Here is an 11,480-nt window from a genome sequence, read left to right as displayed (position 1 = left end):
AATAATCAAGTAACACAAGGAATAAGTACAAAAGCTAAATTACTCAACCATGGCACTAGATATCTCACAAGCGCTTGTCACTTCACATATATGGTACCCCTTACCTTTAGTTCATTTAGTACATTATTTAGTTGGGGAAAATTCCTCTATCAGAGTCAAGTCTTTATTTACCTCAATCCGAAGTTTTGCAAACTTCACAAGTGACTCTTTCTCTCCTCAAGCCTCCAAATTCTCTCAATCTATTCAAAAGTGCACTATACGGGATTAAACGAATCCACAGATACTCAAATTGCAATATAAAAAAGTCAAGTCAAAAATCAACCAAAAAATCAAACCCGAGCCCCGAGGATTAAAGTCATGAATTTGATGCCATTTCATGTCACCTATACAAATCTATAATGAATTTTTAAATTTGAAACCAAATCGACCTTCAGTTTCCCAATTTATCATTTCTTAGCCTTAAGTCGATACACACAATCAATCCAACTCAAATCCACTAATAGACATTAAAAGTAATGGGTAATCATAGTAAATAATCTCAAGTTGAAATCAATTACCAATGATCCAAGATAAAATTCCCTTTTTGAATCACCCTAAAATGAAGCTCCCAACTCCTAAAATGTGTTTTGAAAAGATGAACCCTGAAACTAAATTTTTATCACTGTTAGGTAACGACCTTAAGAGACTGTGAGCGCCACTCTCGTAATCGCGAAGAGTGGTGGTCCCTTCCTTGCGATTATAGCTGACCCCATGCGACAATGAGGCCTGGATCCTGAACCTTTCGCGAATGCGACCCTCACTCCCACTATGGTGATGCACAAGTGCTACATTAGAATAACAAATGTACAACGATATCTTGGTTTTAGCTCCTAAAACTCACCCGAATCCCTCGGGTTGCAATACAAACATATTACTCCAAAATTATCATAAGAACCTATAGGAACATTAAAATTACCAATTCAAACCCGTCTAATCACATTTTTTACGTTCGTCAACTCTTAATCCTACAAATCACTAGTTTTTGTTTTTGTATTTCGAAACGCACCGAGCCCCTCGGGACCCGTGTAACCCAATCACGCAAGTCATAAAACATCAAATGCAGCTATGAATTGCTTCAAACTGAGAAAGGGGTTCTAAAACTCAAAACGACCGAGCAGGTTATTACAAAAGAGCTGTCAAACGTGGCACTCTCCATAACCATGATGTTTCACCATCCTCTTTCTCGCGAACGCGACCTTTCCCATGCGAACACACCCTAGACAAGTAAATCATATGCAATTGTGACACATCTACCCCTGATTGCGAAGCACAAGGTCCTGTTGCAAAGAGAAAAAAATCTGATGCAGCTGACTTAGGAAAGAGGTACTTGGAACTCACCTGGACCCACGGTTGCAATCCAGACATTGGTAGAAGTCCAAAATCATCATATGAACCTATAGGGACTTTGAAATTTCAAACCCGAGCATGTCTAGCACATTTTTTTACTTTGCTCAACTCTTAAAAATTTTAATATCTAATTTTAATTTAACATTCTGAAATGCGCCCGAGTTCCTCGTGACTCGTTCCACCATACCCGCAAGTCATGAAACATCAAATAAGCCTAAGGAAGGTCTCACATAGGTAAAGGGGTTCTAAAACTCAAAACAATCAATTACGGATCATTACACGTGAATTTATAGAAGTTGAGCGACGTGCTTGATGAGTAATAAATGACCATGCACTTTTATGTATCTCAAGGTAAGATATAGGGTATTAATTGATACCTTCACTCTTCATGGTACATAAGATGACCTTAGAGACCCAACGTTGTCCCCATGGTAAGACAAGGCGTGTTATGCAAGGGCGACTTCTGGGTGAAGCCAATAAAGTGAAGGCGTTAGACCCCTCATTTTTTGGGGCCCCACTTTTAATCAATATTAAGTTATATTCTCTCTTTTTAAAAAAAAATATATATTATAAAGTACTTTGAGTATTTTCGTCATTAAAAGAAAATAGTTAACTAATTGACATAAAAAAAATTATAAGATCCATCCATTTAGCAGCATTTTAGGATGGCATAGCCTTAAAAGTGAAGACAGTAAGTAATGTATAGTAGACATGCTCAATCTATGTTTAGTATATTAACAAAAAAGAAGGCCCCTAATTGGTTTCTCTACAATACTCGATGTACTTTTAACCATTCTCTCTAAAACTTTAGTAGACTTCTACGCTTTTATATTTATTCTTTGTTTCTTCAAGAGAGATTTTGACTAAATTGCTCTGAAAGACAGGAGTTACAGTGTAATTTGCTATTCTTGTTTTTACTCGGGCACCAAATATTGAAAGAAGTATATTGAAGCACCAAACAACTATTCTCAAATCAAGTTACCAACTTCTTGAATCAGCTTCTATTATTTTAACTTTTTAATATTGTTTTCATCTAAACTTGCTTGTTTTCATATTGTATTACATAATATTTATTGTCTTTTTTAACTACTTATTAGAATATAAAATATGTTATCTAGAAAATATGAATCCGATTGTTCAAAACTCAAAAAAAAAAAAAATTTGGATTAAATACAACCTTAATAAGGAGGTTTGAGGAGATTAGTGAGATATCTATGAGATATCTGACATAGATTCTCAAAAGTAGACTTTAAATGAAAAATATATATTTTTTCTTTTCTCGTTATTATTAGGAAAAAAAAATTAAAGCCCCTCATTAAAGTTTGGCTTTAGGCCCCAAACACTATAGAGCCACCCTTGGTGTTATGGATGCTACGAGTATGACTAGTTTGATGCTCCATGACTAGTCTATGGGTTATTGAGGTTTGCTTTTTTTTTTAAAAAAAAAAAATTGCTTTATTTTTGTTTCCGCTGCTATGATATAAAGGATGTTACTTGATAACTTCGTGGTTTGATAACGAATAAAATATTGTTAAGGAAATCGGTTCGTTTATTAGGGTAGTTACTCGCTAAATGCATGTCAAGACATATGGAGTTTGGATCGTGGTTGTTACATAACTTTAATTTCCCAAATTTTAAACAACTGCTTGGAGAATTTTAACATTGATGTCACTATTATAGGTAGAACAATATTTTTTATTTGGAAGAGAAAATATTTCTTGAGGATCAAGCAAGCACTTGAAACACTTTTTACATCAATTGGTCTTAAAAAAAAACAGCAAATCAAAAGATACTCATCAATTTTGAATAATCAACATATAAAAAGTAAACCACAAGTTACACACAGTATTGAATTTAGAATTTTTTTTTTGTATAAATTAGTTTAGATAGACCAGAAATTTTCATTCATAAACATAAAACAGGTAATGTTATATATACATCAAACCAACAAAAATATGATAAGCATTAAATTAATTGAATTTATATAAATAATACGAGTGTGTGACAATATTTTTCTGTCCATACATATATTGGTACGACATGAGAGGTAACTGAAGAGCATGACAATTCTACCTCCTCTATTGCGTCCATTTCTCTCTTTCATCCACTCTTACCGTCTTCCATATACCCCACATTCACCATACACAAATGCAAAAACAGAAAGAAAAAAAAATATTAAGAAAAGAATCTGTGATCAGATTTCTAGGGTTTTACTTCTGTTGAGCCTCTGGATGTCTGATCTATTATAACATATCTGGTTCTTCTTTTTTTAATCATCCAAAAACCAAATAATAATAATAATAATAATAATAATAATACAGAAGGTACAAAAATGGTTCGGTGCAGCAATTGTTTTCTCACATTACTTAATTTTGTGACGTTGGTGGCTTCAATAATACTCATAATGATGGCCATGTCGTTCAATATGCATTCGAATGAGTCTCTCTGCCAGAAAGAGCTTCAAAAGCCTCTAATGATATTAGGGGTAACACTTTTGGTGCTTTCTTTGATGGGAATTGTAGGGGCAGCGTGCCATGTCTCATTTTTGTTATGGATATATTTGTTCTTGTTGTTCTTGGTCATTATAGGGATGATGATTTACTCGGTTTTCAGCATCGTTTACACGTTGAATCATCTAGATGATAAAAAACCGGAGAAAGGTGACTGGGAAGACAAGTTTCAAGAATACTCACAATGGATGAAAAATCGGATGCCTGATGAACGACACTGGGATAAGATTAAGAGTTGTATGGTTGATGCCAAATTTTGTAACTACCTTCCAAGGGACAGAACTGAGGAATTTTACAAAACTAAGATGAACCCTATCCAGGTTCTTTTAGCTTTTTTCTTGATTTTACCTTTACATATACTCTCTGTCTTAATTTATATGATAACTCTTAAAGAAGATATTTTCATATTTAGTAATAACAATTTCACTTCAAACTTTTCATTTTACCCTTAATGAAATAATATACAGCCACAGATATTTGTTATTGTTGGTTCTTATTATGACTGATGAGTCACAAATGACTTGGTTGAGAAAATTGTCAATATAAAAAGGTTGAGGTGAAGTGTGATCAAACTTTTCCTTGAATATAGTAACTATATATGCTATCCTATTTGATTAAATACAGAAGTATGTGCAAGTTAGCACCTTAATTTTTTGTCACCATAGCATTGTTTATTTATTTTCTTTCTGATCGAAAAACTTTAACTATCAACATTACCACGAGGCCTTCAATTTTGAGAGGAAATTGGGTTGGGGCTGCTTTCTCCTCTAGCCGGGGCTAAAGGTTAAACCGTTCGTCTGCCATCATTGTCATAGTTCGTGAAAGAGTCCTATTTTGAGTATTGTCTTATTTATATGGAATTTAGTGTAAGATCATATTTATGTACTACCATAGCAGAGATTAAGACACAATTACACAGATTTAAAGGTATAATCTTTTTTTATTTTTATTAACATATCATTTTATTAATTAAAAAAGTGAGACTTACAATACCAGGTCAGGGCAGACACCCAACCTCCAAATAACATACGTAAACTAGTCTACAGGAAAAAGCTATCTATACTACCAATACAAAATGGAAATTTAAGCCTCTGCCTATAGCAATACAATTCAATCTATCTATCAGCTAGTATTCTAAGGAAAGCAGTTAAGGTTTTGCAAAGCTAGTTGCCATGTAGCCAAATGCCTCCCTCTGATGTGCATGTGCAAAGCTATCTCTCTACATACTCTTGTAGCATTGTATTGGCCTCTTTGGAATCTGATGAAAGTTCCTTTCCTGCCAAGCACAGTAGATCATCATGCCAAAAACACTACAGGTGATGGATGCAGCTCCAGATCTCTTCTTTGCCAATGTACAGATCCATTGTAGTTCCTCATCCCATGTCCCTATGTTTCTTTAGTGCCCAAGCCATATCAGTAATATATTCCAGAGGCTCCTGATAACTGAGCAATCAAAAAATAAGTGTTTGAATGTTTCTACACCTTTGTCACAGAAAACACACTCCATTGTCACTTGTATACCTATTTTTAGCAACCTATCCACTGTAGAGAGTCTCTGTTGAACTGCTAGCCACAGGTTGCATTGAAATCTTGGATGGATGTATTTGTGCAAAATTATACTTTTCCAGTTGACTTTTGATAGTTGTGGCATCATGAGGCAATAGGCTTCTGCATCTGCTGGAGTTTGTGAGTTAGATCACCTTGGACAGGGGCGGAACTACAGGGGTGCAAGGGGTATCAATCGAACCCCCTTCGTCGGAAAATTGCACTATATATACGGGGTCAATTTTTTTATTCATGTATAAATATTAATGTTGCATCCCCTTTATATAATGGAGAACTCAGCTCAGCGGCTGAGGTGCTTACTATTGAGCCCATGGTTGCGGGTTCGATCCTTTGTAACAACTCTTTTTCATTCAGTCCCTTTTTCTTGAATCCCCTTATCAAATGTTTTGGCTCCGCCCCTGACCTTGGATAGTCTGCGTCTGTGCTATTCTTGTCCTGCTTTCAATAATTTTTCTAACCACCCAAGCTGCTGTCTTAGGTGTGTCCATAGTCTCCAAGTTCCTGTTCTCAATGTAATAGTAGTGCACCCATTTTATCCATAGAGAGTCTTTCTTTTTGGATATTGCCCAAAGTTGTTTCATAATAGTAGCTTTATTCCACAGTCCTAGATTCATAATGGTTGGCATATTCTTTCCCAAGAGATTAATGCTTTTTTTGTAATTTTCCCCATGCCTATCCATAGAAATGATACGCACACAGCATCAATAAGCTTCATGATTTTCTTGGGCAATAAGAATATCTATGCCCAGTAAGTCTGAATCCCAAAAAATACTGCTTTGATGAGCTGGACTCTTCCAAAGATAGGACAACATTCTTGATGAGCAACATTTAATTCTTGAGGTGATCTTTTCTACTAATGGCAAGCTCTCACTCACAGAAAGCTTTTTTACTGATAATGGTACCCCTAAGTACCTGAAAGGCAATGTTCCTTCCACATAACCAAGTGTTTGTAGTATATCATCTTTGAGCTGTGTAGAAACACCAGTGATATAGAGTAAGCTTTTGTCCAAGTTTGCTTTCAGGCCAGAAGCATTTGAAAATAGTTGGAAAGTTTCCTGTAGCAATGTCACTGAGTTCATGTCAGCCTTGCAAAATAGGAGTAAATCATCAGCAAAAAAAAATGTGGATGACTCCTAATCTCTTGCATCTTGGATGGAATCTGAATCCTGGATTCCTTGCTAACTATGTCATCTCTCTCTAAAGGTATTCCATACCAAGAACAAACAGATAAGGGGACATGGGGTCCCCTTGTCTGATACCCCTCTAAGCTTGAAAAGGTGCTGCCAGACCACCATTTATAACTAAGGAGTAGGAGACAGTTTCAACACACTCCATTACCCAACCTACAAATTTCTGTGGGAGGCCAAGGTCTATCAAAGATTGTCCTCAGAAAAAACCAATCCAAGGTATCATAAGCCTTCCTCCGATCCACTTTAAAAACACACTTGGCTGACATGCCCTTTCTTGTATACCCCTTGAACAACTCATGACTAAATAATATATTATCAATAATATTTCTGCCTTTTAGGGAGGCTGATTGTGAGTAGCCAACAAGTCCTTGGATTACACCTTTTATCCTAGAAGTCAACACCTTAGCAACAATCTTATAAAGAGTATAGCAACAGGCAATGGGCCTAAAATCTTTCACCTGAGTAGGGGAGGAGACTTTAGGTACTAGAGTAATTGCAGTTGCATTCCAAGCAGAATTCATTTTGCCTGTGTTGAAGAAATGTAGCATAGCTTTGTATACCTCTTCTCCTACTATGAACCATTGTCTGGTGAAGAATTCAATGGCGAATCCATCGACCCCTGGTGCTTTGTCACTAGGCATATCTTTAATGGCATTTGTGATCTCGTCTTGTGACTACTTGGACTAGTTGTTGTTTCTGTTCCATTGTCAAGCATGGTGCTTATGCAGTTGCCAGTGTATTGGGGCAAGGCATGGTTTCATTTCTGGAGCCCATAAGGTCTTTAAAGAAGTTCACAAATTCAGCCTCCACATCATGTAGATCAGTGAGTTTTATTCCACTCCCAGTACAAATGGTAGTGATGGCATTCCTACTGGATCTAATTTTTAGCTGAGCATGGAAATATTTAGTGTTTGCATCCCCACTATCAATCCAACATGCCCTTGACTTCTGTCTTAAGACTTTCTCTTCTACCTTACTCCATTTCTCAATCTCCATAAGCAATTCCTTTCCTGATCAGACAGTCTTGACATAGAGAATGCTGAGAGATTGCTGACTGCACTTGTCCAAGGTGTTGTCTAGCTTGGTTTAACTTTCCAGAATAAGAAGCCATAAATTTGTTTAAATCTTTCAGTTCAGTTCTCAAGTTCTTCAGTTTAAGCCATACTACAGTCATAGCATCCCCTTGTACTTCATTTTACCAGGCTTGTGCTATTACATTACTGAATCTGGGGTGCTCCATAATAGTTGCATACAGCTTAAATGGTTTGGGATGGAGGTTGAACTGCTTCCAACATTGTATCAGAATTAGGGTATGATCAGACACCCCGGGGTTTAAATATTCAGCCTCAATATTGTTGTACTCTTGCAACCACTGATAATTGCCTAGTGCCCAATCAATCTTACTATAGACTCTACTGTTTGCTGCTTGTTTGTTACACCAAGTAAATTAGCATCCCTTGGCTCTAAGAGGAGTCAGCTCCAAGTTTGCTATTAAGTCTTGGAATCCTTAAAGTTCAGCTTGAGTCACAGGTTGCCCAATTTTGTATTGTGTGGAAAGTACATTATTAAAGTCCCCACTCAACAACCAGGCAGATTGGATTTGTCTCCCCATAAGTTATAATTCTTGCCATAGCACATCTCTTTGTTGTTTTTCATTTCTTGCATAGACTACTATTACCACTGCAAGAAATTGAGCAGCAGGGTTTGTGACTGAGCAATGAATAAACTGCTCATGGACCTGTAGAATTTGCACATTCAGGTGGCTTTTCCAAAGTAGCCAGACTCTTCCATTCAAACCCATGGGATAGTTACAACAATAATGCCAATCTCTTGCTATTTTTTGTATAATTTTCTGGGATTTTCCTTCCTGAACTTTTTTCTATACACAGCCAAACAACTTAACTTTATTCTTATCCAGAAAGAGCTTCAACTCTCTTTGTTTGTGGGCCTGATTAGGGCCCTTATATTCCAAGTACTGATGATCATGGGGGGTTGAACTGGTAGTTATGCCAACTACAGTTGGGATGCTAGCTTCCAAGTCATTCAGAACTCCAAAGGGATTTCAAATTGTCACATTTTGTTGCATAGCAAGTTGTTTTCCTTGATTTCTATCAGTACCATGGTGTGCAGCTTCAGCTAGCTGATCTGTGCTCTTTGTTACCTTTTTAGAGAAAACAGGTTGGTCTACTTCCTTTCCACTCTCAGTAGAGGTCACTATACCAGGTTGGGCTTCTTTCTTCCCATTCGCAGTAGAGGTCACTATACCAGGTTCAACTTCATTTGGTTGTGCAAGATTCTCCTAATCTAATCTTAGTTTCCATTCCTGGGCCTGTTTGTGATTCCTCCTTCTCCTTCTTCTCTTTTGAGGTACCTTGAATTCATTCTCAGCTTGAGTTTGTGTCTCCTGTCTCCGGCATTTCTCAAATTCATGATCGAACTTAACACAATGGTTGCAAAAAGTTGGCCTCCAATCATATGCGACAAATTGGTGATAAATTCCTGCTGGAGTTTCCATTTCAATGCTACTAGGCAGTGGTTTGGATATGTCAGTTTCAATCAAGACCCTTGCATATGAGATCTTATCAAACTCATCTATGAATTTGTCTGTGTATAATGGCTCACCAAACACGCTAGCAACTTTGCTAAGAGCTTCAGTAGACCATAACCAACAGGGAGACCTGGGATTTAGCCCATATGGGAATTTTACAGATGCATTCAGGATCAAAATCAAAATCCCTTTCCCAGTGTTTCAGTATGAACGGCTTGTTGTGAAATGTGTATCGTCCTGACTCTAGAACTAAATCCCTCTCAGGTATAGAGCTAAATCTAAATATGAAATAGCCTTCATAGTAAGGAAGGACTTGGGGTTTTCGTACAAAGTTCCACACAGTTGACACATAGGATTCCATCGATCTTTCAAATGGTGTGTCACCCAAATATTAGCCGATTAAAGCAGTAGACTAATGATCTTCCTGATCTTTTATATCATCTTCTTCAATTTTAACAACAAACGTACCATTGCATTGGACCGGTGGAATATACTTCAGAGCTTTTCCCATCTGCGAGCTACGATTGTTGGGTGGTGCAGATTTCTCTTCCTTTTTGGGGGAGGAAGGATTCTTCGTCCCCGGTACTGTCGTACAACTAACTTTCGAGAACTGTAGCCTCTATGGAATAGCCCTCATTGTAGTATCTGGCCGTTTTCCGTCATCTGGGTTTGTCAAGTCTGCCGGGAATTCGTAGTCCTGTTCCTCCTCTATGGATTGAAATTGAGAGGGTAAAAAGCTTCCAAAAGTTAATGAAGCTAGTGGTTGCAGTATTCCGCTTGCCGGTTTTACCATTGTCGTCGTAGTGGTGGTTGTCTTAGGGCCTTGTTTCCGCCGTTTAGCCATCGTGGTGCAAGTTAGCCTGCCTCGGCTTAACGTGCGCCTAGAGAGCTTTCTAAAGGCATAATCTTGAGTTAGGGTTAGATATACATACTATTCATCTCCATTGATTCAGTATAGAGAGTGCCACATCACAGGGCAATAGTTTAGGGTCTTATCCACACACATAACAATTTAATGTTAGGTCTTTTATTAATCCTTCACATGGACCAAGTCACTATCCTTCAAGGCTATAACTAATTAAGACAAGTTCAATTTCAACATTTAGTATATGCACTAGTGTAATAAAAAACATTTATACATTTATACAATGCAAAATGAGAAAGTCAACAAACATGTTATCACATGTTAATTTTTTCTACATTGATTGATAGTATAAAAATATTACATTGTATGAACATGCTAATTAAATTTTTTTCCTCAGTCTGGTTGTTGCAAACCGCCAACGTACTGCAACTTTCAGTTCCAAAACGCAACAAGTTGGATCGTGCCAAAAACAGGGCCAGTAGTGGGAGACCCTGACTGCAAGGCTTGGAGCAACGGACAGAAGGAGATGTGCTACAACTGCAATTCATGCAAGAAATCATTCTTTGACAACCTCAAGAAATATTACAAGCATTCCTCTCTCATAAGTTTTTGTATCTTCGTTATTCTCTCCATTGTTTACTCTATTGGTTGTTGTGCTCTCACTAATAACAGTTACAGAGAAAGGGCATACGTCTATCATGGCTACAGACCCTATGGTTCTGGTCCTTATGGTTACCCATGATCTGCATGATCACACCATAATTTTTGGATTCATTTGGCTTGTTAAAAAGCTTCCCTATGGATTAGTACTAGTATACAATATGACAATATTTCATGTTGCATTTATTGTCTATTGTATATGGACAACTCACTGTTCTAAACAACTTCTTGTTATAATATATGTATCACTTTTACTAGATTAAAAACATATAATTTTGAGTCTCCATCAGCTGTTTGGCTGCTTGGTTTTCTTGCTATGTCAAGAATTTGATAGTTTGTAATACTACTATTGAAGTGAAAATAATAAGGATTACTTCAAGAGTCTCACATTGAAAGTACGATTGCAAATGTGACTGTTGACATTTTATTTAGTTAAGATGAAATCATCTTTAAGTGACACATTAAAAATGAAAAAAATATATTCATGCAATATATATACACACGATATTAGAGAGTACTTGGATTGGGACTAGTAAATAAAAAGACTCTTTATGTTATGTATATCATGCAATAGTCTTCTTCTTTATAACAAAATCCACTTCAATGATGGGAGGTTATACTATGACCCCAGCCTATTGATATTCTTTCAAGACGACTAATGCTTTATTTAAAACTTTTCTCTCCGTACATCTCAACGTATACAACAGCAGCGGTAACATTCACTGCCTTCTTCGCCCACGCGCCTCCTTATGGAG

At 36.8% G+C, this 11,480-nt stretch overlaps 1 protein-coding gene across 1 annotated transcript; it reads left to right on the top strand.

Annotated features, from left to right (window-relative positions):
- Positions 1 to 3,464: 3,464 nt before the first annotated feature.
- Positions 3,465 to 10,993, top strand: LOC132045175 (tetraspanin-8-like). The gene is made up of 2 exons (XM_059435721.1): positions 3,465 to 4,216; positions 10,463 to 10,993. Exons 1-2 carry the CDS (start codon positions 3,719 to 3,721, stop codon positions 10,805 to 10,807), a joined length of 843 nt encoding a protein of 280 aa, XP_059291704.1. The 5' UTR covers positions 3,465 to 3,718; the 3' UTR covers positions 10,808 to 10,993.
- Positions 10,994 to 11,480: the final 487 nt, after the last annotated feature.

The sequence above is a fragment of the Lycium ferocissimum genome, unplaced genomic scaffold (genome assembly GCF_029784015.1).
Source record: "Lycium ferocissimum isolate CSIRO_LF1 unplaced genomic scaffold, AGI_CSIRO_Lferr_CH_V1 ctg6066, whole genome shotgun sequence".
In the NCBI taxonomy this organism is placed as follows: domain Eukaryota; kingdom Viridiplantae; phylum Streptophyta; class Magnoliopsida; order Solanales; family Solanaceae; genus Lycium; species Lycium ferocissimum.
Note: the sequence above shows the minus strand (reverse complement) of the source record. Positions and strands in the feature narration are given on the sequence as shown.